This window comes from Corvus cornix, chromosome 4, assembly GCF_000738735.6.
Source record: "Corvus cornix cornix isolate S_Up_H32 chromosome 4, ASM73873v5, whole genome shotgun sequence".
NCBI lineage: Eukaryota > Metazoa > Chordata > Aves > Passeriformes > Corvidae > Corvus > Corvus cornix.
This window is the reverse complement of record NC_046334.1, coordinates 45,571,512-45,598,041: the sequence shown is the minus strand read 5'-3', so window position 1 is coordinate 45,598,041 and position 26,530 is coordinate 45,571,512. Positions and strand designations below refer to the sequence as shown.

General features: G+C 43.2%; 1 protein-coding gene across 1 annotated transcript in view; it reads right to left on the bottom strand.

Moving 5' to 3' along the window:
- Positions 1 to 25,358, bottom strand: part of KDR (kinase insert domain receptor) — a 30,645-nt gene extending 5,287 nt beyond the window's left edge. The window contains exons 1-27 of the mRNA XM_039551277.1: positions 25,248 to 25,358; positions 23,918 to 24,008; positions 23,234 to 23,430; positions 21,947 to 22,071; positions 21,478 to 21,646; positions 20,116 to 20,255; positions 19,752 to 19,920; positions 18,229 to 18,340; positions 17,973 to 18,136; positions 17,007 to 17,163; positions 15,800 to 15,920; positions 15,100 to 15,208; positions 13,991 to 14,335; positions 12,945 to 13,091; positions 12,668 to 12,799; positions 10,928 to 11,034; positions 10,371 to 10,506; positions 10,006 to 10,110; positions 9,260 to 9,373; positions 7,949 to 8,037; positions 6,078 to 6,234; positions 4,607 to 4,707; positions 3,132 to 3,254; positions 2,880 to 2,991; positions 2,392 to 2,491; positions 2,171 to 2,276; positions 938 to 1,089 (exon numbers count right to left, since the gene is read on the bottom strand). Coding sequence (XP_039407211.1) covers positions 938 to 1,089; positions 2,171 to 2,276; positions 2,392 to 2,491; positions 2,880 to 2,991; positions 3,132 to 3,254; positions 4,607 to 4,707; positions 6,078 to 6,234; positions 7,949 to 8,037; positions 9,260 to 9,373; positions 10,006 to 10,110; positions 10,371 to 10,506; positions 10,928 to 11,034; positions 12,668 to 12,799; positions 12,945 to 13,091; positions 13,991 to 14,335; positions 15,100 to 15,208; positions 15,800 to 15,920; positions 17,007 to 17,163; positions 17,973 to 18,136; positions 18,229 to 18,340; positions 19,752 to 19,920; positions 20,116 to 20,255; positions 21,478 to 21,646; positions 21,947 to 22,071; positions 23,234 to 23,430; positions 23,918 to 24,008; positions 25,248 to 25,299 — 3,632 coding nt within the window. The 5' untranslated portion in view covers positions 25,300 to 25,358. The remainder of the gene's footprint in view (positions 1 to 937; positions 1,090 to 2,170; positions 2,277 to 2,391; positions 2,492 to 2,879; positions 2,992 to 3,131; positions 3,255 to 4,606; positions 4,708 to 6,077; positions 6,235 to 7,948; positions 8,038 to 9,259; positions 9,374 to 10,005; positions 10,111 to 10,370; positions 10,507 to 10,927; positions 11,035 to 12,667; positions 12,800 to 12,944; positions 13,092 to 13,990; positions 14,336 to 15,099; positions 15,209 to 15,799; positions 15,921 to 17,006; positions 17,164 to 17,972; positions 18,137 to 18,228; positions 18,341 to 19,751; positions 19,921 to 20,115; positions 20,256 to 21,477; positions 21,647 to 21,946; positions 22,072 to 23,233; positions 23,431 to 23,917; positions 24,009 to 25,247) is intronic.
- Between the last annotated feature and the right edge of the window lie 1,172 nt (positions 25,359 to 26,530).

Here is a 26,530-nt window from a genome sequence, read left to right as displayed (position 1 = left end):
AAATGTATTGTGCCCAGGTAGTCTCTTCTAGGACCACATAGAAATGTTCTCCTGCTGTACCCCAAATCATCGGGAACTCCGTCTGTGGTGAGTATGATACACGCAGCGAGGCAGAGGGCTCTGCTTCATGGAAACCACATGAAACCTGCCAACAGACTCTGTCTCCACCCTGATGGTTGCATCCATCTCTTTCTATCCTCCTTCTTCTGAGACTGGATTGAGCAACCCAGAGCTCCCAGCATCTCAGTGGCTGCGCTGGATGAGAAAATGCCTTTCTCCCTTACATCCCAAGCCAGAGGTCCTCAAAGTGTCCAATATAAGCCCATGAAGTGCATTAGTACAAACTCCGTACTGGAAAGTCACCTCTGCCATGATACCCAACAGCATCTACCATTATGGATGTCCTAGGAGCCCACCAGAAGCAAGCAGTGGACAAAACCCAATGACAACACTATTTACATCACGTTCCTCTTGGCTATCAATTCATGACCTATTTTCCAGTATTTCATTTTAGGAGGAGAAACGCCAGAGAGATTATTAATGACAGATCTATCATCATTAATACTCTTGGCAGCTGCAACACAAGAACACTGCGAACACAACTGAATTGGACCAGTAAAACCTTCTATATGTTCTGGTTCTTCAAAAACAAATAACAGATATTGTCATGTTTTTTGCTTTTTTTGTTTGTTTGTTTTTGAATGAGAATACCAAATCTTGAAAGGGTAGCAACATTTAAAATAAATAAGAAAATCACTAATTGGGAAGGTAAGAAACAAGCTTTTGCCTACAAAAGCTTTACAAATTCCTTCTTATCCCTATGGAGAAGGTTAAATATGGACCAGGCAGCTGAAATCTCTTCCTTTCATTTTCCCTTCCCCCAGCATGAACAAAACCTTCCCAGAGGCCCCAGTAGGATGTCCATCATATAAAATACCTAATTCCTGCTGTGTTGTCATAATGGAATTTAGGATCACAGACTTCCTCTTCCTCCCTACAGGAAGCAGGTGAAGTTGGGAGAGAGAGACCCGAATCCTCTTCCATATTCAGTGATACTGACAAAGGAAGGACAATGTAGTCTTTACCATCCTGTAGAATGCAGTGAAAAAATACAAAAAATAAATAGGCTACAGAGACACACAGACATAAACAGATACATGCATGTACATGGCGAATGCATCAGCCCAACAATGTGGGTGTTTTATTAAACTGTGAACAGTATACCACCTCTGCAGGAGCAGCTACATTAAAAGAAAGAAGCTTAATAAGAACCACTTTCAAGTAGTTTTGAATTTTAAAAAAATAGATTTTTATATGATCTACTGTAACATAATGTATAAACTGGACTTTTTATTGACATCTTTGAAAAAATAGAAGTAGATTTTAATAATGTTTGAGTCCCAATGCCACAAAGAAAATGAACCTGATGTTTTAGAGGGGCAGTGTAATTTGCATCATCACTGATAGGCTAGAAAGGGAGAGTTTGTCTAATAGGGGAGCACACAGCCAAATAAATCCTCCTTCATTCAGTGGGCTCCCATCTACTGCCCCAGCCTTGTCCACTTCTGTAGTAACTGAAGAGGAAGCCACAAGATGGAGAGCCTGAAAGGGAAGCCCATGTACCCACCTGGTCGCAGTGGGCTCTTTTACTGGAATGCCTGCACACAGGTCATGCCTTAATACATTAATTTGCGTGGAGCTGCTCACAGGCAATGAAGTTTTTGTATCCTTGTTTTCCAGGATAGCCATTAAAAGCATTGCAGCCCACAACCTCACATACACGAAGATAACCATCTTTGGCACAGTAAGATCAACAGGAGCTACCTGCTGGAATGCGTCTGCAGCATGCAGAGAAATCAGCAGCAGAGCAGGGAACTGAGCCTGTGCCAACAACTCCCCAGCAAAGACAGCAGTAGTGTCATGGGAAGGCTTACTGGCAGGGCGGAGTGACCTGTGGTTACCACAACACAGCCTCCGGGATCTTTACACCGCAAGTCACTCTCTGCTAGTCGGAGACCCAGCTGGTGGTCAGTAATGGGAGCGCTAGAAGAAGCCCAGGCTCCGTGACAGCTCCAGCAGACAGTACCCAACTATGGAATGCTGTGGTGGCTGGCAGAACAGGACAGATTCAGCTGGTGGTTTTAGCAACCAGAGAATACAGTTCACGTACCTGACGGACGTTGGCTTGCAGTAAATTCCCCAGGTGCTCCACAAGCTCTGAAAAAGTTGGTCTCTGCTTAGGATCTCCATGCCAGCAATCCAACATTGTTTGGTACCTAGAACAACAAAACCAATTAAAATACCAGCATAAAGAAAACAGCACCTATTGCTTGCTCCTGCACCTGTAGTAGTGTGGGGTAAAGGTGGGCAGCTGGAAGAACAGTTTCTCACATTTCTGGTGTTGTATAATCTGGTGCTCTCATTCTCGTTCCTTCTTTCAGTCTTCTGCAAAATTCTTCATCAATTTTCACTCCAGGGTACGGTGATGCACCTAAAATGAAAGCAACGGTAATTTTAATGCATTAGACTCTAAAATTTTGGGATTAATTTTCAAGCAAATAACTTGTTATGGTTTGTGTTAATAAGGCAATTCGGTGTATTTGGATGTGTAAACAATTTATACTTATGATGGAAACAGCAACTGATTGAGTAAATGAGGCACATCATCACGTACTGAAATTGCATGAAGAAGCATTTCAAGCCTACGTTCCTACATTTGCATTTTGAAGAAAATTTTGGTGTTTTATTTTGATGGAGGAAATATATAGGAATTTTTCAAGAAGTAAAAAGAAAATGCAACAGAGGATCCAAGAACACTTTGACTGTTTTCTTCAGACTCTTTTGTTTAGAGATGGTTCAGTAAAATTAAAGTGACTCACCTAACGAAAATATTTCCCACAGCAGAACTCCAAAGGACCATACATCACTCTGAATGGTATACACTCTATCAAAAATGGTTTCTGGTGCCATCCATTTTAGGGGTAGTCTGGCCTAAAAGCATTTTCATAAACAAAATGGTATCACAGTTTAGCAAAACACTGAGTTTCCACAAACTTCTTTAAGGGAAAAAAAGAAAAAAGAAGTCCTTATTTCATATTAATTCTCTATCAAACAGATAATCTGAAACTTACATCTCCTTTCCTGACGTAATCTGGGTCTTTGTAGATGTCTCGAGCCAAGCCAAAATCACAGATTTTGACCACATTATTGTCTGACAAGAGGATATTACGAGCAGCCAGGTCCCTGTGGATGCACTGCAAAGAGAAGTAAACAACATCATATGCTGCCTGTGGTCACAGCTCTGTCCACAGGGCTGATCTCTTTCACATATGTGCTCTCCTACTCTCAAAGGGCAGATAATTCTTAAAACCTTTTAAGAAAAAGAAACCTCAGCATCAACAGTTGCTGATTTTAAGTGCTTTTTTGATGGTCACAACTGATTTGGCTCAGGGAGACTTGTGTTCTCAAGTCCAAACATACATCTGTTTATCCACTGTGCAGAGAGGGCCTTTGAAGTTAGCTAATTAATTATCCTAAGAAGCTGACACAAAACAGGTTCAGATCTGATTACCTTTAGATTTACTTAGGTTCACTCAAATCTGTGTACTCCACTATTTCTCTGAAAAACACCACACTAAAATGCTGACTTGATTCCAACACAAACTAATCTTTACTACAGAGAAAGAAGTCCACATCTCTACCTATGCAGAACAACAGCTTAGTTAACAACCAAACAGTTCAAAACTCAAGCCTCAATAGCCTGAAGTAAAAAAATCAGGCTCTGAAAGTGGCTACAGGTTTGCTTCTAGTATGGACTGAAACTGCAGATTCTGGAAGAAGGTATTTTTACATATGCACATCAATCAAGATGCATGAAAGGCAGGCAAGAGCATGTTTTTAGAAAAAGACTCTGAAGTCTGCTCTTGAACACCTAGCCTGCACTCTAGAGCAGTGTTGTATTTCCTGCTTCTATTTTCTTTTCCCATTTCTAAGTATTTTTTGTTTCTATACAGCTGCAGGCAATTCCTCACTCTTGCTGGAATTGTCATCCTTTGAAATATGTGCTCTACATATTTAGGCTCAAACTACAGAAAAATAATTCTAGAAGGCCAAAATGCAAGTGAGGTGCTGTTGACTGCCAGGGTGTCTTCCGCAAGAGATTATCCAAGGAGTCATCCATGAAGTTTCATAGCTGAGTATCGTCTCTCCTCACATTGCCCCTCCAATCCCAGTGCACAAGGTACAAGAAACTTTTTGCTCCTCAGAGAAAAATCTTTTATTCTCATTTAGCTCCTGTTACCAGGGATTTGTCCCTAATTCCCTTAACTGTCCTTAGAAGTCAGCTCCCCTCCTCCAACCACTTAACCATTCTTCTGTGAAGTGGTGGCCCATAAACCTTATACAGATCACTAACATTTGTGTCAATAAATGCACACGCTGTTTCACTCTGTAGCATGAATGATTTGGGTATGTCTTAGAGCAAAAAGAAAATGTTGCGGGTGACTGCTAGTCCAAAGATGAACATGCTGTTTCCTTCTATAGACCTACAGCATTACTTCCTACAGTCAAATAAATAACATGCCACTCTTCCTGAGAAGTTCCTTACTTTGCGTGAAGCCAAGAACTCCATTCCCCTTGCCACCTGGAAGCTATAACAGATGAGGTCCTCCATGGTCAAAGGGTTCTTGCAAAGGTCTTCAGGACCAGCTGCAAAGAATCAGATGACAGTCAAACATGCCCTTTGTCACTGATTTCACCAATAACTGCTGTTAGGTAAAAGTCCAAGTGAACCTTATGCCACACTGGACTGGAAGAGCAAATCAAGCACTTTTTTTGTCTGTATAATTATCACTAACGACCCATTTTACATCAAACTAGTCCTGTGTAAAATAAATTTTGAGATGATGGGCTATACCCTAGGCCTCCTTGCTTATTTCCAGAGTTCCCACCAGAGGAAAGATTTGCAAAACAATCCCAAAAGCAAAACAACTGAAACCCAGCTCACAAGTTCCTAGGACAGTAAAACTTTCTGTGGTTTCAGTTGAACTTAGAAACGAAGGAGAGGGAGGCCCCACCTAGTCTTTATGAGGAAAGAATGTGCCATAGGGAGAAAGACTTCAATTCAGCAAAAAGCCCTGCTAATTTAGTGTAGAAGAACCCTAACCTCATCCTCTAGTAACCTGGAGGAATAATGTACTCAAATATCCAAAGATACCTAGGCATTTAGTTCATGCTGAAATAAACAACTCTTTGCTCAGCTCCTCATTTTAAGCAGGCATCTACCAAGAACTACAGCACTGGTGGCTAAAACCTTAACCTAAGGGCTGCTTCAGGTAACATCCCAGCTCAGAGGGTGAATGTTTACACCAGGGAGTACTGGAAAGGGACCATGATGGTGTGGAAATGTATGTGTGACATTACCTATTGGATTGCATTGAAACTGCAAGATCATTCTCCCTGTTCACATACTGATGATGATGTCACCCTAGGTGAAATTAGCAGCCTCTGAAATGGCAGCACTGAGCATTTTGTGCTGCATCTGCCAAAGGAGGACATGGCAAATGTATCAGTGAAACCACTGCAGAGGATATGTGCATCCTGGGGAGGCTTTGAATGAGCGGATAATTCAGGCTTCCTGTTCCTGACAGACCACCTGGGCCGAGGGAAGGCAAAGCAAGCTCTCTGCTAACAAGCAGTGAAGCAAATAGCATTTCACAGTATTTAACTTCTGGGTAAACTTTAAGGAAATTCAGTTAGCACCCTGGTGCATCCCTCTCTGCACTGCCTTTGGAGTTTGTGCTCTGTGATTTTACCGGAAGATATAGGGGCATTAAACACACACATCTCCAAAAGGCTTCACACTAAAAACAGACCCTTTTCAGACAGGACATTATCTGGGACTGGGCTGAGGGGTTTGGGATCCTGATCTAGATAATCCATAGCTCAGGAACTTTGGTCAACCAGAGAATAGCCTGCACACAGCTTTGAGGGAGCTTCAGAAATCACAGAGTCCCCAGTGTCCCTCATCAGCCCCACCAATGACACATGTTCCAACACCAGGAGAAGACATATCCTACCATCCTCCTCTTCCACGTCACTCAGGGACCGCTCCTCCACAAAGCCAGAGCTTGCTGAGCTCTGGCTGCTTGTGATGCTGTCCAACCGTCGCTTCAGGTCAGAAGAGACATCACCAACGTAGTTCTCTTTCCCCTGCCGAAATCTGGCACATTTGGTCTAGAAATATGAGGGGAGGGTGAGAAAAATCAGAAGCTGAAAGCATGCCAGAAGCTTCTACTGGAGAGGCAGTGGTGCTCCCTATGGTCTGTGCCAAGGTGACCAGGGAAGGCAGGGACAGCAACCCAGTGAAGGCATGATCAGCTGCTCTGCTCCAAGCCAGCGCTGGTTGGGGCACCAGGCCGGTGCACTGACAGTACCAGCAAAACCCAACCCATGGCCATGCAGGTTCACCAGCTGGAGCACCCTCTGCCACTCCACAGCACAACTTTTGCCTGCTTTCACCACGTCCCAGCCAAACCCAGCAACATCTCCACATGCTGGGGACTAAATGCCCACTGAGGAGCTGGTCTCCTCAGCCCCTGGTGCCCCCCACCTGTGAAACAAACATGGATGGATGCTGCCAAACCCTCTCATACACTCCAGCCTCTCCGTACTGCTATGGCTTTACCTCCTGCTGCTGCAAAGAGCCTCCTGCTAAACCTCTACCTTGGCCAAAACTCTAACAGCCATCTGACTTATTTCCTTCTTCCCCTAAGCCACTGCATGCCTCTAGGGAGGAATTCAGCCCCAGAGGCGTCTTCCAAAACATTTTCATTTTCTCCATTGCTTTGGTTTGGTGATTTTTTTCACTGGCAGAGCTGTTTTTTACCATTGCCAAATCCCATTCCTGCCGCTTGTGTAAGCAAGGGTCAGCACCCTCATGAAACCCTGTCTCTTCCTTCAAGGCCTCTCAGATATTTGTTTATCTTTTTACCTCACAAGAAGACGCAGTGAGCTGCCTTTGCCAATACAAAATAGTAAACAATCTCTCCAAGGATAAAGAAAAATAACCCCCTGGAGAACCAACAAGCAGTGGGAAGAAGCTCTGATCTAAACACAGCAGCTGCAGGAAGATTCAAGTCTACCAACATGGCAGAGCACAGCCCAGAGGCCTCCCTCTTAGCTGTGGGTGGAAAAGGGTTGGGTCCCCAGGGTGACCCTGAGTGCTGGGTACACACAGCCAAGTTCTTCAGACAGCAATCTGACCCTCAGAGGGCATGGATCCTCCAGAGGGATCCTGTAAAGAAATAATACTCCTCTCAGAGCTACCCAGAAATGAGTTTGAAAATGCTGGTCTTCATCCTCCCCCTTCTTTCAAATCAGGGTGCAGAGGGGGTGCTGTGATGGAGCTCCTGTTTGCAAAGGACTTGGGAGTTGAAAAGCTGAATGTAAACTCATGAGTTACATCAATTATACAAAACTATTAACAGCAAAAGAAATGTATAGCCTCGTTCAGCAACGAGCCAAGGGAACAGATAATCACGTGATAGTAGATACCTATGGATATCTGATGGATATATACACTAAAAAAGGAGTGCAGTTATTTAAGGTGGTCTGGAGCTTAAGGAAAGGAAAAAATTCAGGCTGATAATCAGAAAAAACTTCCTGAAAGATATGGCCAAGTGTAGAACAGTCTGCCAAAGGAAATAGTGGAAGCCCAGTTCCTTTGCACATTTTAAGCTAACAATAACAAAACAGCTACATTGCAGGGGCCAGGGGAAAGACTAGATGACCTCTGATGTCTTTGCCATCTCTCATTCCCATGAGAAGTACACTAAGACATTCAGCGTCCCCAAGGATTGCTGCTTCAGCCTGCACTAGAAGAAGAAACATTGTGTGTGGAAAAAACCCCACCAAACCAAACATGCTACTGTTAACCTTGACTCCTTACCTTGTAGGGGACAAATTCACTCCTCTTGCTCCGTAGGTAAGCTGACAGATTTCCGAACTTGCAATATTCCACAATCACCATGAGTGGGCCTGTACAACGCATAAAGCAATTCATTAGACCATTAATATCCCACCTTATCTCACAGCATAACTTCCAGCTAGAAACACATACAGTTCAAAGAGTATTCTGACAGCCAAAGGTTTTAAAAAATATCAGTAATAAAAAAAAATAAAATCTAATCAAAACACTGAAATTATTCATTTTTCTTCTGTTTAAGGGAAGAAAACAAAGCACATAATTTTGAAAATCACAGGCTTAGTTTCACATGCCAGAAAGTATAGTGGTGTGCTTATACTTGAAGCACCAATAACAGCCCAAGTTAATTGACATTGTAAGGATGTGACATAAATATTTGAATGAACTTAAGTGCAATTAACCTCTGCAATAAAATACACACATGATTATCCATGCACTTTTCTACAGGCAGTTAAAGTACTAAAAATTTAAAACTGGAATCTTGATTTCAGACATAGATGCTTTAATGTACAATCTAAATGTGGTATTTCATGTTCAAATTTACTTCATATAGGCATATGCTGTGGTGAAAAATTTCCATCCTAGGTTTCACATACTGGCCATTTCTATTTTATTATGGAATAAACAAGGAAATAAATATTTATGGATTATGTTTCCTTCAACTACTGACTTCTGTCATGGAACTTTACAAATTAAATTTTCATCCCATTGTAAGCCAACAAGTTAGTGTCCCTGAAAAATTATTACTGAGTTACTTTACACTGAATTTCTTCCAAATTAATTTGTAGCACTAGATTTGCTAAACAAAACATCTGTCCCTGATTATAAAGTGAAATAGGTTCATCCACCCAGAGCTGGACTCCAAATTGAAATCTCCCCTCCTACACACACACAGAGGCACCAACAGCCCATCCAAAGACAGAAAGGGGAAGTCCCAGCTTGCAGTCATGCTGTAGCTGGTGACAAGACTAAGAGTAACTGGTTAAATCTGGTGTTAGACTCAGCTCTGAAGTCTGTTACACATGGGCTGTCCACTATAAAGATATATCTCAAGTACAGAAAAGCAAAGTGAGAGAACAACTAAGGGATGGAGCTGCATGGCCCTTATTCCACCTTTATTTCACCTCTGGCCTGCTCACTCTTATCAGATTTTTTTTTTTTTAAGAAAGAACTACTCTTTCCAATCCTCAATTTGAATTTTAATTGCCTATGCAGCAGAAACGGAAGAAATAGGGTTTTTATTAGCACCTCCTCACCCACTAAGAAGTTACTCACCTCCCGGCTTTGTGCAGGCTCCAAGTAAATTGACAACATTGAGATGATGGCCAATATGAATGAGTATCTTCAGCTCTGACATAAGTGCTCTGTGCTCACTATGGGTTGCCCCTTCTGCAGAGGTAAAGCAACACAGGTCAGGAGCATCATAGACAGAAAGGTTTTTCCCTCCTAGCCATTCTCTTCTGGTATTTATCCAGCCCATCATGTGAGGAGCCTTGTTGGCTGGTAGGCTGTGTCAGCAATGCCAGTACAGCACAGGGTGGAATACAGCCCCTAGCTGCTGGCAGCCCCATTTTGCTGCCCTATTACATGTTCTTTAGGAACAATGTGTCTGGGAACCACACATTTCAACTTTCCTGTGGCAAATGTGAGGCAGTATAATATGATTTAAAGTGAGGAGAAAGCTATTCCAAATTACAACTCAGTTTGGAGCGTGCCTAAGCCATTGTCTTGAGACTTGCAGAAAACTTCCCACGAGGATGCATAAGGCAAAAATGGACATGTGAAAATTGATTGCAGGAGCAACTTTATGTTCTGAACCTAAGTGGAATTATAAAAGCAGTGGCTAGGAAACCACTATTGCTCCAGTTATCAGTGAGGGAAAGGCACGTACTTTCTCTAATCATTGCTTCACGATAACACCTGTTAAACTAAACTTTTACAACAATGGGTACAATAGTTATAGTGTTGACAAATATCCCTATATTGTATATTCAAGTTGAAGTTTTAGTCACTATTTTTACCTTTAAGCATTTTGACTGCCACTGTTTTGCAGGTAGCAGTTTTGTCAATCCCAAACGCATCTGCTTCTATGACCTGGCCAAAAGCTCCACGTCCAAGAGGTTTACCTTGAAGTGAGAACACAAACATATTCGCTTGGCACAGCAGGCAAAAGTTGTAGAATAAAAAGCAACTCCAAAATGAGTTAATGAAGCAGAAATTAACAGAGGACTTGAAATGTAGACAGGATGCACCACATCCTATGGGAACACAGAGCCCACTTAGGGATCATGCAGCAGAGCAGTCCCGTGGTGAGCCAGGACCCAAAACACCCTCCAGCATAGTGCTGGCTGCAGCATCACTAATGGCTTATGCAATGAAAACTCACCTAGCTTTAGCCGGTCTCTGGGAAATTCCCACTTGCTGGCATCATATGGGAGCCTCTCACAGTGCTCATCTATAGGAACTTCATCCGGATCCATGATGATTGACAAGTAGCCAGTCTTCATGTCCCCTCCGTTGGCCTGGAAAATGGTATTAGTTGCAGTTGCACAGTTTTTTGCTAGCAACCTGCAGGCAAAATGCCATTTTCTCACTTTAGAGTATTTCATTAGTTCCCAGAAATGCCAGGCTACCATTTCCCTACACCATGTCATCATGAGTGCGATCATTGTTAATTACTGGCACTTTTCTTTTCTCGCTCTCTCTTTTTGTTTTTTTAATAAACAGAACCAGATGAAACATTTTTCTCTTGCAAGGGCCTGTTCAATTAAAAACAAATTTCTGCACTCCTGGTTCCAGGGAAGAATGTTATGGCATGGAGAGAAAAAATGTGTCTGTTGATTTAAGAACAATGGAAAGAAGCAACACAAAAGGCCTCAAGTCAGCTCTCATTTGTCATGCAAGACCAGTGCTGATAGGACAGTATGAGAATTTTTTCATTACCCGCTTAACGGTCCGGAGGATGATTACGAGAAGCAACCAGAAGAACATGGCAATCACTGCAGTGCCAACGAGGATAATGAGCTCCAGATTTGTTTTCTCTTCAGCGCCTGGGAAGAAATAAATGAATATTTGAGTGATAGTTGGAAGCATATTTGTTTTGTTCATTCATTAAAGTAAAGAATGGAGCTCCTTGTTCTGAAGGTTCATTTTAAAAGTGCAACATAGAGCAAGGAAACGAAATCTAAACAAAACAAAAAGCTTGGGGGGTTACGTTGGAATATTACAGTTCCATGTTGCTTTACACACCATCCAATTTCTCAGCATCAACTTTGTTCCGAGGACAGTGTCTGAACCTTTGACAAATATAAAAAAAGTAAAATTCACATTTTGGAAAGAAATAATTGTTTTAGAATACCAAAAACTAATTACTCTTTCTTTAGAAAGATACCCCCATCATATAGAAAATAAAGAGCTGTGAGAATGACCCAGGGAACAATCTCTCTCTTGTCTCTTGACATCATTCATCTGGGCCATGAAAAATGTGGATCTACAAGAACCCATGATAATAAGGTCTTATTTACAACGTTCCTTTTCCCATAAAATAGTGGCCAGCAGATACCACTTGAACATCTTTTAGTGCACAGAGGCAGCTCTCTTCCTCAGCTCCTGTTTGCCACATCATGCTCCTGTATTTCATCCTTTGCACCACAGAGATTTTCCCACACAGTAGCACACTCCATTGCATGACCCCAATGAGCTGCACTAAAAACTTCTTGGAGTGAAACAGTATGTCTCACACAGATTTCAAATTTCTACAGACGTGCCCCAGCCATATTTACCACATCAGCTGAGATCTACATCGATATCATCTGCAGATAATTTCCACCCCATGTAAACATTTGCCCAACATCTAAATATCCTAAAGGGACCTATGAGGATAACATGATATTGCTTTAATTACCTTAATGGAACAGATCAGACAACCACCTTGACTGTAAAGACAGAGGTTTGTGAAGGGTTCAGTGACTAAAATATGCAAATGTACTAATACCAAGAGCAAGGAGCTTTTAGTTTGAGGCTTCTTGTTGCAACTTTTGAAAGTCCATCGTGGTCCCAGCTACCCACATTACAGACTAACCTCTTGCTAGGATTTATTGTTTGTCATTGCAACTTGTATTTTGGTGTGCCACAACAGGACTGGAACAAGTGACAGATGGGTCTCACAAATGCTGCTTTCAGAGTGTGATGGACCAAAGCTGGAGTCCCCTAACTCAAAATCACTACCTGTTTCAATGAAATGGGACAGCAATCACAACAGACTGCAAAAACTCTTCACTATGTTTTTCTTAGATGCTGTGAGAACAATGACATAATTTTGAAAGGTACAACATCCTATGCTAAAAAAAATAGTATGTCATTTATGTTACCTAGACAACAGAGATGCCCCAGGATAGCTGCATGTTTATGTAGCTCTGTTGTATGGGTTTGCATGTAATATAGATTGGCAGAGTTTTCTTTGCAAAAAAAGTAAGATAGATGCAGTTTTTGTTGAAAAGCTCTAAACAGCATAGTGGAGAAGAAAGCATCAACCTCAACAGCTGTTTTATGACAGCTATGACAGCACCAAATTTGAGCTTGTTAGGAACGGTCAGGACTTTTCACAAATTTCATAGCGTATTTTCAGATCTCCCATCAGGATAGCCAGTATTATGCACAATCTGGAAAGAAGCTAACACCAACCTTCCACTGAAAAAAAAGCCACTGCTTTACTGCATCCGAGGACATTGCATGCAAGGCAGGTGTATAGCCCTCCATCTTCTTTCCTCACTCGACGGATGGTTAGTGTTTTGTTCCCATCTTTCAAAACAATACCTGGAAAAAAATTATGGTTCTTAATTTTGCTATTTTTATGCTAATTTTTGTTAAGAATTCAAAATGAAACTTTCATGGTGAAAATCAGCAGTCAGTCCCATGAAAGAAAGCATTTTAATGACAATAGCAAGGCAGCAATCCTCACCTGAATCTTCCACAAGGGTCTCGTTATTTTTAAACCACGTGATGCTTGGAGGAGGAATGCCATTCACTGCACATGACACTTCTATAGTTTCACCAATGTTTGTTGTTTGATTTTCCAGATTTCCAACAAGTGTGGGTGCTATGGGCTCTGTTGATTTGAAAATACAGTAAAATTACTGATTATTAATAAAAAGATGAATTAGTAGCCATTCATGTCCCAGTAACAAAGTATCAGATCCTTTTATTACACCAAGAGCCACAGCATTCATGTTAAGATCATAGCTCAACTTCCACATGACATGAAAGGATTAATATAGCCAAGAAAATTTCAACAGTATTGATATAAATTGCTTTAGCTGATTTAATTTGTAACTGCTCAGACTGCTGAGGGAAGAGGGAATACTTGAGAAATTGCTTCCCTCACATTTCTACGTCCAGGGTCCTTATGAGAGGCTTGACACTCTTAGTCTATTAAACATCCATTCAAGATGGGCCATGAACATGTATAAGTATTTTCCTGAATCTCCCTAATCAACCTAGACATCTAGGTCCCAAAGCAAAGTCATCACTATTTTTGTGAAATCTGACTGATTATCAGCTTGCATTGCTTGTGCCTGAATACCAGTATCACTTATGGCAGTTTTAAATTATAGGCACTGCTTCAGACTCGAGAGACAGCCACACAAAGCAACAGCATTAATGCTATGAATACACATGTGCATATACAGCTACAGAGAAAAATGTGTTCTGAAAAGTAGAGTTGAGAAGTTACTGAGCTAAACACATTACCTCAGCAGGAGCCAAACACATCTCCTTGCACAGTACAGTGGCTCAGTCAGTGTTTCCTCACTGGCATTAATGAAAGAGTCCCTGCTGCCTGGACAAGCCCCAGAAGTGTGTGTTACAACAACTGGTTTAAATCTATTTAACACACTGAGTGCACCATTAACCAAACACATGCAAAGCCTGAACACACCAAAAACTGCCACTACTGCAATGATTTTCATACACAACCACTCATTTTGCTTCAGAGTAAGAGATTAGTACCTTGAACAGTAAGGTGCTTCACCAGGCAGTGCTGTGTCTTAGCCTTTTTGTCCTGAGCAATGCAAACATAGTCCCCTCCATCTTGCAGGGAGATGTTACGAAGGATGAGCTCCAAGGTGATGTTTTCACCATTGGTATTTGAAACTGTCTCATTCAGCTTCTGGAGAGCATTGAGGTTCTTGCAAACAGGCATGGGCAGCCCTCCAAAGGGAGTCTGTGAAACGTGAGCACTGAGTTTGTACCATGATAGCTTCTCAAAGGTGAATTTGTCTGCTGTGCATCGCAAGGACATGTTATCCTTCTCTGTCAGTTGATTCTGAGGCTGGAGATTAATTTCAAGACCCCCTGCAAGTTAAAAAAGTAAAAGAAATTCCTATTTGATTCTGCATTTTGTGGCTAACATTAACTTGAAAAAGTAATTTTGGAAATACAGATTTTGTCATCCTATCTGGTTAGAAATAAGGAAAAGAAACACTGAAAAAGAGCAATCAAATCAATCAGTCATTTAACCAATCAATTATCTAAGGAGTACAATCTCATTAAAAGCAATATATTTCAAATGGATCAAATGAAAGACTGTGTAACGAATACAGTTGCTTTTCCTGTAGAAACTTACAGCAACCTAAGATGGTTCTCAGCACTATCTTATAGTTAATTTTAAAATTTGGATTAAAATAAAATTTTGGCGTGTGAATATGGGGACCGATTGTTAAGGAGACAGAAGCTCTTTGCCACAGGTTTTGAAAATGTTAGTCTTAGCTCTTACAGTATGTCTTCATTCATTTTGTGACATTACCATATTTTCTCTGTAGCTCTTTTAAGTGACTGTAAAAGCTTAAAAGTAGTCACTCTTGGGAGAACAGCGCCCATCTTGCATCACCTTCACTGGCCCGCCACTCCACTGATACTAGCAGAACTAATCACTTGGCTGAAATTAGTGGCAACTTTAAAGGCTGCCTAAAGAAAACCTTAGGTAAACCTAAAATCCAAAAGAATTAAAGGATTTCATAAAGGACGGGAATCAGATAACAGCACTGAAGTGCCTTTCACTAGCAAACAGACAAAATAACATTAATTTAACATGGCTGTCCTTGGCAGGGTGCACTTACTGGTCACATGGAAGGAGATCACTCTCTCACTTGACCCAGCCCTGTTTGTAGCCATACATCTGTACAAAGCAGATACATTTGCTGCTTGAATCACGAGGGTGCTCACAGTCTACGAAAGAACAATCAAGCAATTTCATACCACATCAGTGCTGAAGTAACACCCAACCACCTCAACAGCTCAGCAAAGGGCTCTGCAGATATCTGCACAACCAAAAATCCCTCCAAAGCACAAGTCCATGGCATGGTAGAAGCACAGTCCCCTTCTGAAGTTTACATTTTTGTCCTTAACTGTGTAACAACCAGGTAAAAGGAAGCGGGAAGAAGCAGAAGGTGGACTTTGGTATACGTGTTAAAAAATATTGTACACACAATTTTTTCTGCTTTTCAGTCTCTTCAGCTTCTAATTACAGTTAATTGGCAAGATTAACTCATCTAACTTCAGACCACTAAAAGGTAGTTACTGAAATCTAAGTCAGTTATATTCCTCCATGAAGACTCTCTTCAGATCAGTGTTCAAAGGACCTGAAAGTGTGTATCTGCCCCTTGGCTTCAGCAGGAGCTTGCCTGGCTAGCTAAGAGTAGATCCCTGAGCTTAACAATAGGTGAAAAGAGTCTCATCTCTAGTGATGTATTTCCAGATATGTGGACTGCCTGAACAGGGTTAATCATCCCCAGCCAAGTGAAAAGAAAATCTGCTCACCTTTGTTTTCCCAGCAATAGTAACGACCCGGTGCTTAATTTCAACCTGATTCCCACCCTTTCTCTCTGAGATCACTTTCCATTTCTTGCATGCATATGGATTGGCTCCTGAGCGAACCTTCCTGAAATGTAAGTAGACACATATGCATTAGATAAGAGGAATATTTGCCCTTCAAGAGAGTGATTTTGGGTTCTCCTTAAAATATGCAGGTATCTGTAAGTCAGATGCATCACTGGCCACAGCTTGCATCTGTGAGGGAAGCATATGCTTCTGGAAGTATTTCTATTAAATTTCACCCTATAACCTCCTGACACCTTCATGCTCTTCAAAGTAAAGGACCCCCAAGCCTAAAGGTGAATTTCCTAATTAATCTGCCTGTGTCAGCTCAGTCGGGATGGTTGGAGGAAAGCAGCTATTCTGGGAACAAACCTCCATTCATAAATGGATGATCCAAGTTGATTTAGTTCAAAGGAAGACAGAGAGACATAGAAATTACTGAACTCCCTAGAAGAATTTCTTGAGGACAGTAGCTATTGTGTAGGAAGCAACCAGGCACCAAAGGAAGAAACTAGTGGAATCATTTTAAAAACAACAACAGGAAAGAAGAATGCTTTTTTTTTTGTCCCTGGCCTTTTTTTTTTTAAAGGAAATCTGGGCTTATGGCAGGCCCAGATAAGGGAAGCTGCGTGAATCTCAGTCAGGCACTCTCTATCATTCCCCAACATCAATCAGTGCACTTCCTCTGAGATACACTTTCACACAGATAAAGAGCACCATCACACTCAGCACTTGAGCACAAGAAAAAAAACACCACAAGGACGCGTAATTAGCATAAACAGCAAATTTCCTCTGTTTGGGATGGAGTTTTGGGCCTGCAGCCCACAGGGGGATCTGAGGGAAGGGCATGTGAACAGCTGCATTTGAAACCCCGTGCAAGTCGAGATGCCCTTCAAGAGAGCCCGACAGCAACATGCCAGCACTGCTGGATCCTCTCTGCGGGTGGCCCTCGCCTCTGCCAACAACGACCTTGGCAGAGCCTGCCTGCAGCAATCTGCAAATTAAGTACAACAATCTTTTCTTCACTGGCCATTGGGTTTGCACTCAGTAATGAGCCTGGATGAGGGAGGCACCAAACAAACCCCAACCCAACACAAACATCCCTTAAGATCTACATAAGCTGAGAAGATAGCAAGGACGTGGCACTCACTGGGGGCTGAAAGTGCACTCCTCCTCCAGCTGCCAGTGCCAGAGCACGGTGGTGGGCGGTGGGACAGCGTAGACGGTGCAGGTGAGCACTTGTGCCGAGCCGTACTTGTAGGAGTCCACGGGGGCCATCAGCGCATTCTCACCGATCTGGGGGGGCACTGCAGGAGAGAGCAGCAGGTCACACCTCCTGCTGAAGGCTCCCCAGCGTGCATGCCATTAGACCCAGGGTGACCAATTCACACCATGCCCCCGAGTGCAACACAGAGCATCTCCAAGGACATGTGGGGAAGCAGTGAACCTGCCCAACACTTTGAGGATCGGGATACTTAGGGTCTCCCACAAAATCCCCCTTCAATCCTCCATGGTTTCAAATGCAGTTCCTGGACTCTCACCACCATTCCCAGCCATTAAGTGCACATTATTCCCCAGGCCTGATCCCACTGCACGTAGCTTCGCTGACCTTTTCAAGACCTGCTGTCTTCAAAGCACAGGCTGTTTCCTGGGGAGCAGAAAGGAGGAGGTAGGGGAGGAGGAGGAGGAGGGTTGTAGAGGGCAGGGCAGAAGAGGAGGGATAGCCTGTGTGGGGCAGGAAGGATGGGTGAGGCGGGACAGGACCAGGATGGAGCGGGGTGGAGGAGGACTCTAGCAGCACAGCCAGCAAGAAGGGCAGGAAAAGAGCAGGACACAGAGGCAAAGAATAATATACAGAAAAAAACCCAAACCAAAACAAAAAAACCCACCCCACACATAGTATCATCACAACACCAACACCCAGAGTCCGCAGCCTCTTGACTGACACATCCTGGAGACAGGAGAGACAGGTCACCTCTGCCCTCCCAGGGCTGAGATTCAAGGGCTGTTCTTCCTCAGTACTTAAATCTTCATAGCTATGGGATGAATTAAGCCTAAGGATGGTAATATACCACATCCACACATGAAAGAAAGGCACCTCTGATACCCCACTTACCATTCACCAGCAGGGTAAATGTATGTCTTTTCTGCATCTTGTTAATGGGATTTGTAAGGACAACTGTGTAATTCCCTGCGTCCTTTTCAGTTGCCTCAGTGATCACTAATGCATAGCCAAGTTTAACTGTATGATTCGCATTGATGGCTTTTCCATTTTTATACCTGAAGAAAATACAGAGCACTTTGAATATTTAATTATTTTCTTTAACTAAGAAAATCTCACTTTTTCAAACACATTATATCCCAGTTCTTACCATTTAGCCTCTGGTGGAGGATATCCTTTAAACTTGACAGGAATTTTGACTGTGTCACCTAGCCTTGTCTCAACGACATTGTCCATTCTCTCCAGATGAATAAAAGGACTTTCTGGGGAAAAAAAAAAGGAATTAAACTAAATGGTCCTTCATTGTGGACCAAAACAAAAGTGCTTTCCATTTGGGTTAGCACCTAAGAAGATGACAAATAGAAGTTAGTGATAGGGCTATGGGTCACTGGTAAAGCACAGCTGGCTCCCAACTGGACTCTGGAGAGATGCCATCATGAAAACCTAGTCCTTTCCTTCACACAGAGGAACAGACCAGTTCCCTCACCGAGGAGCTCTGGAGAGCAGAGACAAGACTCAGCTCTCAGGAAAGTGTGCCAACTGTCACACCTGTATACACATACACATATATACATATCATAAAACTCTCTCAGTATACTCATTCCAGGAAATTAGACTATTCAAAACTACAGTGTGATAAAGTTAGATACTCTCAGACTATTCTCAAGTATGTATTTGAACCACTGCGGTCACAGAGTACTTTGAAATTATTTACATTACTTGTTATAAGTTATAAACTTGCATTCAGACATAAGACAGTGATTAGCCTTTTGACTGAATTAGACTTTTGACTAAGATTTAGAATGGTTTAGACTTAGTATCTGGTATATTCAGTATAACACATGATCTCATTTTGGCTCCTGAAGAGCAGAACAGAAAGAACCCAGCAGAAAATTCAGTATATCTTGAAACAAATAACTTTCAAACTTATTGTGGGCATAGTGATTCTTCTTAAAAGTTCCATTAATATTCTGGCTCCTGAAATCAGACCTCAGGAAAACCAGTCTCCTTCAAAATACAAATCTCTTTGTCTGACTTGGTGATTAAAAATGAGCCATTCTCATGCTGGTAATTTTTTTCTATAAGTAAGTTAGTGGAGCTGGGGCTGTGCCCAAGAGGGGGTTGAGAAAAGGGTGTAGGATGTGGCCTCATACTTATCTATTCACTTAGCCAAAGCTGTTTCCCTTGCATCATTTCCGTATGACCAAAACTGCATTTGATTCATCTATTCATAACGCAAAAGCTGAAAGTTTTATTTTCTTAGCTTCATTCATGCTGACCCAGACTCTTGTGTCACAGAGCCACCAAAATCTAGCCTTAGTTCACCAAGAGTGAGAACAGGCAGCCCTTATACAAAGCCACCTACCCAAACTGAGTTTTACAGGACCTTAAGGAAGTCAATGCAGAAGAGGATGGAGGCTTACATCAGTTTATTCTACTGCCCACTTTCTGGTGGGATTCTACAGCTTACAGTAACATACAGCATCCTTTAAAATCTTATTATTAACTAAGGTTGTGATAAAAAAATAATCCCATACTAGTTGCAAGAGAAATACTGTAGCTGCAGTTTGGTTCATTTCTGTCATTTGATTCATCATCGAGATGCCTTCTGCATCCCAGTAATTAATCCCAAATCTGAAACAACCAACAAAACTGAAGCGGACGATGTCATACCATGGATAATAAAGTAACTGCTGTTTTTCATGTTCATACGACCACTGGATGCTGCACAAGTATATCGACCCTTGTCACTTAAGGACACACTGTCAATGGTAAGGGTGCTTACAAACTTCTTTATTTCTCCTGCAGTGGTTTTTACATCCCTAATAGTGGCACGTTTTTCCTGTAATAGACAAAAGACAGAAATGTTTGGAAATGTCATTGTAATTCCTTCTGTCACCTTTTGCACACTTGTATATGCCAGAAATTTCGTTGTATATTATCATCTTCTTTCTCAATGTTTTGAAGGGGGAAGTGACATTATACCTAGATCAAATTGCATTGTGATGAAGGCACCTGTAAGTTAGTACAACTTTACCTTGATGGAAGGGTAGTCCCATTTAAAATCGATTCCCACATTCAGCTCTGTCCTTACAGTGCAATTGAGAACAAGTTTTTCTCCTACTGCCAGCTCTACTTCATCGTGCGGGTTCATTGTCAGGTCATAAATTCGGTACCCTAGAGGAAGAAAAAGGCACGCATAAAACACGGGGGTAAGAAGAGTTTTCTTTATGGCACTCAGCACCAAATTTCCCAGGTGAATGCACCAAAACTCTACCGAAACCCCAGCTACAAAAAAGCTCCTTGATACCCCAGTGCAGCACAATAATGGGTGTACAAAGGAGCCTGGAGAGAAGTGATGTGCCTGCCCTGAGCACTTCCCAGCTGAGCCCTGTGTCAGACAGTGACACGGCAGAATGTGTGCACTTGATCAGAGCCCCTCCAGTGGGGGGAGCAAGCAAGAGACAGTGACTCACACAGTTCCTCTGCCTTAGACACCTTCTTCTTATCCTTATGAGACCTAAAACTAAAGGAGATATATACCCATTCCCAGCAGTAAGCAAGAACTTTACAGAGAATAACAGTGGAGCATTAGCAAAATTATCCAAAGTTTACTTTGTGCAGTAAAAAAACTCAAAACAGAGTATTCTGAATGCAGAAATTCTACAGATATTCTGAAATTCCTCCAAATCAGAGGGAGGACTTGTGAATTTGGTGGAGAAGTAAAAGCCTTCTGCACAGAGTAAAGAGGGGAGGGCTGCTATGCCTTCCTGACAAGCCAGGAGAGACTGCCTTGGTGCCATTTGGATACTTTAAATGGTCACTGTGTCCTCAGCTGAAGGAGAAATAGCTGCTGAGTTTCAGCTCAGACTTAAGCCTCCACAGAATTATCACATTATTTCTGGGGTTGGATGAACAACTGACAAAATATACCAGGAAAGCATAAAACCCTGTGAGAGTCAAGATACAGGTCTTTAGAGAGACAAGATAACCCAGCTTGCTGTGCAGCCTTCAGATCCACCCTTCCTTTGGTACCCCTTCAGAGCAATTTCTTTTCATCTGCTGCTGATGGATGCTTGCCTCTCACTTCCTTCAACTATGAGTTGCATTGTGGATAAGTGATTTTAGGAAAAAGGTCTGCATTGTCAGAAAAAAAAAAATCAAAATCCCTGGCATCTATGTAAAACACTAAAAATAGAAGCACTTATCCCAACGACCAATCAGAAAGAACACAATACATTGCATTTAAAAGAAAACTGATATAAATCTCAACATCCATTTTGCATTAGCTGCATTGTCAGTATTGAATAACCTAGTGTCCAACCAAAGGTAATTGGTTCAGTATGCTGTAGAAAGCAAAAGAACATTGGTTATAGAGAAATAAAAAACTTTGGCTTACCTACAACTGCAACTATGTATATCACAGACTGGTAGCTTTCATCATCTATTTTAGCTTCACAGAAGACCATGCCCGCATAGTTGATTAAGTGACTGGGTATAGTGAAGCCTTTTTTATTATTCCACGAAATGGATTTACCATCAGGAACAAATATCTTTTCTGGATATTTCTGTTTGAAATATTGATAAAATACATAGTCAAAAATCAAACAACCCTGAATTGTCACCTCCAGCATTGTCCACAACTGCAGGGCCCCCATTTTAACATCCTAGCTCAGGGAATTAGTACACGCTTTGAGAGTGCAGTGCCACAGACAAGTACAGGTACAGCACTCACCTTGTAATCACAGACTATAAAACTCACAAGGATGGAAAGAAGTTTTTAAGAAATATATTTATACTTCAAGCAACATATTTATGCCACAGTGATTTCAACTAACTCTTGAAAAAATAACAGGCTTTTTCCTTACCGCATGTAGAGATACATTGAGATTTGATACGGTTCCAAGGCACGGCACTACCACAGTTTTATTCTTAGTGATGTATACAACGCCAAGCTGATCACTAACTGAAGTCACAAATGGTGATCTGTAATCTAGAATAATATTCAATAGATAAATGGGTATTATTTGGCACATGATTATGGAGAAAACTTTTCCAGTTTTCTTCTTTCCCTATTATTTCACAAATCAGTTTTATTATTTTCTATGTCATAAAGCACTGAGAAAATGAGACTAAATAGGGGAGGTACATGTTTTTATAGATACCCCACCCCCCAGATTTAGAGTATCATTATTCTCAAAACAGTTATCAGCAGCAGAGTGCGCTTTGGAGAATGGCTTCCCGCTACAGCAGTCCTTTTGCCAACAAAAAACTGATTTACCCTAGTGTGACTTTCCTTGCATAAGTATTACAGGAAATATCAGTTAAAAGTTGTGACATGTTACACTGGCTCCCTTGATGGCAGCATCCTTTTCAAAGTCAGACCAAAAACCAAAAAAAATAGGTCCATGACATTATAAAACAAGCTAACTCATGTACATGATTACATCTCATTTCTCCAAGTGGTAACTATAAGTTAACGATAAAAAGGAAACAGGATGCACATGGGAACGAGGGTGAAGCCAGCAGTGCAAAAAGGCAGATGCCACAATGAATGCACTTACTGAAGCTGAGCGTGTAACTGGAGGCTCTGCAGTGTCTGCGACACTCAGCTGTGCTGCTGCCAGCACAACTGACAGCCCGAGTCTGAAAACTGAGCTCTAACAGCCTACATAGATTTGACCACCACGGTCAGCAAATGTAGGGAAGTTTATGGTTTGGGTGGTTTCTCTGAGTTTTTTTAATGGTATCAGTACAAATTATACATGGGATTGGATCTGTAATTTTTAACAAATATACAGTCTCTGTAATCCTCTCTCGTATGAAACTCCTGCTGAGGTCAGTAATAGCTCTGCATTCATGAGGACAGGCTCAGAGCTCAGCAGAGATATGTATGCTACATTCTGGGTGGAGATCAGCAGACCACGTACTGCATATGGCCGATAAGTTCAGAATTATAGGTACGAAAGCTTTTGTGTTGATGGCAACTAGCATACCTGAATTTAATTACTCAACATGAAAACAAGAAAAAATTTTCATAGGATCAAAAATTCTAGGATTAATAAATTTTAGCATCAAAACTGTTTTGAGACACTTGATACCCTTTTTTTCTCTTGATGCTAGGGAAAGAGACACCTGAGAGTGTAAGCACTTACCTTGAACATAAACATAAATGGTTGTAGCTGCCTGGTTGTCCCTGTAAAGGCACTTGTAGTCCCCCGTGTCATTGCCGATGACTTTGCTCAGAGTAAGTGTCTTGCAGTAGGGGCCATCACTGCAGTCTGTCACCGAGATACGCTTCTCAGCACTGCTCTGCTTGCCTGGCCACGACCACTCCAGTGGTCTCTGACCGCTGGGAAAGCAAATGTTAGAGGAGCACACAGTTGTGATATGTGCCAGCACTGATGCCCTGGTGGTGAACCCCAGCCCCTCTGTGGCTATGGAGAGGGGTGGGCTTCACCCCATCACACAGAAAGAGCGTCAAACCACGTAGACAAATTCACATACACACCCTATTGTTAACAGCTACAAGGAAGCTACTTGAGGTTTACATTCTGCTGAATCTAAGTGACAAAGCACCCAAAAGAGAGTGTTGAGATTATGGCTCACCAGCAGGATCCACAAGGACCCAGCTGATTCTTCCTCCTCCCAGCCACCCTACACTCCCCAGCTCTCTCTTGCTGCAACCCTCCCACATAATTTCTAAAACTTGTCAGGGGAAAGTGAGGCAGAAGGCACAAAGGGAGTGGGGAGAAAACAGGAGTAATGACAGGAGGAAGATCACATCTCACTACATAAATTACCAATCATCAGAATCATGCTAACAGATTTGATCTTACCTGCAAGTAATATTTAGTGTGTTGTTTGCCGTTATTGTGAGGACATCTTTTTGGATGCTAAGGGTTGGCTGATCCAGAGAAATAAATAAACCTGCGAAAACATGTATGAAACCCCTCAAATCAACCCACTAAACAAAGTAAATGCTACTCTATCAGAAAAGTATTATATACAGGGATATGCAGCATGTTTTAAATGGACACTTTCACATCACCTACTTAGCAGCGAAGGGTAAATAATGATTTTTCACGCATCCCAAAAAGTTCAAAAACTCTGTCATAACAGGAAGCAAAGGCAGATGGTCAGGAGCTAGCTGCAGAGCATTACAATTCAGCCAGCCAGGGTGGAGTTCCTGTTTTCTTGTGTTGCCAACTTCAAGGTCTAACAAGAGGATGTGGGACATTGAAACGAAGTGAACCTTCATTTGATGATCTCACTCCTTGGGGATTACCAACTTTTCTTATAATAAATAGAATATACTTCTTTGAGACTGCTGGTCAATGAATTATGTGAAGAAACTATTTAACAGTTCATCACAAATTTGAGATCCCATGAATTTATTTTATCCCTTGATTTTCTAAGGTTCTCTCTCTCCTCCTAAGCAGTTAGGCAAAACTCTATTACTACTGAACTCTTAGCACAACGGCTTGTATTGCACGCACCCGGAGCCACTGACGCTTGTGAGGGCTGTGATCTGGGTGGCAGTGCTTGCTCTGAGGCACAAGCCCAGCTTGTGCAACATTGGGGGGTACCACAGGGAGAGATTTTCAGTCCGCCCTAGCTGCTGCCATCACCTTCAGGAATCCCGCCTCACCGGGCCGAGCCGCAGCTCCGACCGTGACAGCTCGGCCGGCTTCCACGGGCAACAAGAAAGCGTGGCCAGACCGGGACATTCCCTATTTCGCCAGCATTTCCCCGTGCTTTAATCACTCGCATTCCGAGCAGGTCCTTCGCTGATGACAGGTTTCCCGCGTTTGGCTCCAGGGACATTTTGCTCTCGGAAACGACAGCTGATGCTGGAGCCAAGCGAGCAGGACACTATGCCAAGGCAGGGAGCCCTCTCCGACGGGCCAGCACCAGCCGGCCGGACAGGAGAGGCCAAGAGGACAGGACAGGAGGGGTCAGCAAGCCCGCGTCCCGTCCCACCCGGCGGCTCGCACTGTCTCATCCGCTCAAGCAGCCCCGACAAACCCATAGAAAAGCGGCACCCGCGCCCTTCGCGGCACCCGGGCATCCCCGCGCCCCCGCTCCTCGGGGTCCCGCGGGGCTGCCGGACCCCGCGGCTCCCCGACACCCCGGACCAGGGGCACGCGGGGCTCCCCGAGGGCTTACCGGGAGCCAGGCACAGCAGGACCGCCAGCAGCCGCGCCGCGCCGAGCTCCATCCCGCGGCCGCCGGGGCTGCGGGGCGCCAAGCGAGCCCTCTGCCCGACGGCAGCCGCGCCGCGTCCGCCGAGCCGAGCCGAGCCGAGCCGAGCCGAGCCGAGCCGAGCCGAGCCGAGCCGCTCCGCACGCCCCGCAGCGCCCGGCGGGATGCGGGACCCCGGCGAGCGGCACCGCCCCTCTCGTGCCCGGGGAGGGGCCCGGGGCCGAGCCCCCGCCCACCCCGGCACAGCCCCGCCCTCCGGCCCGGCCCCGGGCTCCCCCGGCGCGTCCCAGCGGGATGCTCCGCTTCGGACGAGCACCGGGAGCTCTCCCTCCTCCCTGCTCGGCGGCAGGAGGGCCTCAGCAGTAAAATTCAGCGTCTTCTGGCGCTTCATCGTGCTTTTTTGGGGTTTCTTAAAATCCCCTCAACAGGAAAGAAAGATCCCAAAGGCCAGCCATATGAGGTACTGCCGTGTGAGACACAGCCACGTCACTGCTGGCAGCGGCTGTACCCCCGGGTTGAAGTGTCTGGCAGCATCAGTGCTGAGTTCACACCGTGGAGTCCCCTAGCCGGGTAGCACGTACCCAACCGCCCTGGCTGGCCACAACACCGCTTGTGGGATCCAACAAGTGCCTGCCAGAGCCACCCTTCCCACCCATCAGCATCCGCATCCTGCGCGCTGTGGGATACTCCCCGTGGCACTAGCCATTGCCTTCTCACACCAAACGCTGGAATTTTTTTACAAAAATGAACCCCCCAACCGGAACTATACCTTTTAATCAAAACTATTAACTAGTTAAAGAGAAGTTTGTGAGGTAGTCCTTTGAGAAAAATAAACACATGGTTTATTAATGTGTTATCCATGCACATAATATAAAGCCTCTTGGGGAGATAGATAGATAGATAGATAGATAGATAGATAGATAGATAGATCAGCAATGAGAGGTACGTAGATGAAAAGGTAGATAATCAGGTACATAGAAAAACACAGCTGTGTATACATATATGCATGCATATATGTATATGCACCTCTACAGGCTACCTTTTCCTCTTTCCCTTCAAGTCTGTGTGGGAGCTTGTCCACAAGTGACTAAGTTAATGAAGCAGTAATTTTATTTTGCATGCAATGCAATTCCAGCTGTTTTACTGTACTGGGGAAAGAGTGTAATTTCCTTTGAAATTACACCCATGTTGCTCACAGAAAGATACAGGGAATGGGAGAAGCCAAAGTTTTCCTAGAGATCAAATAA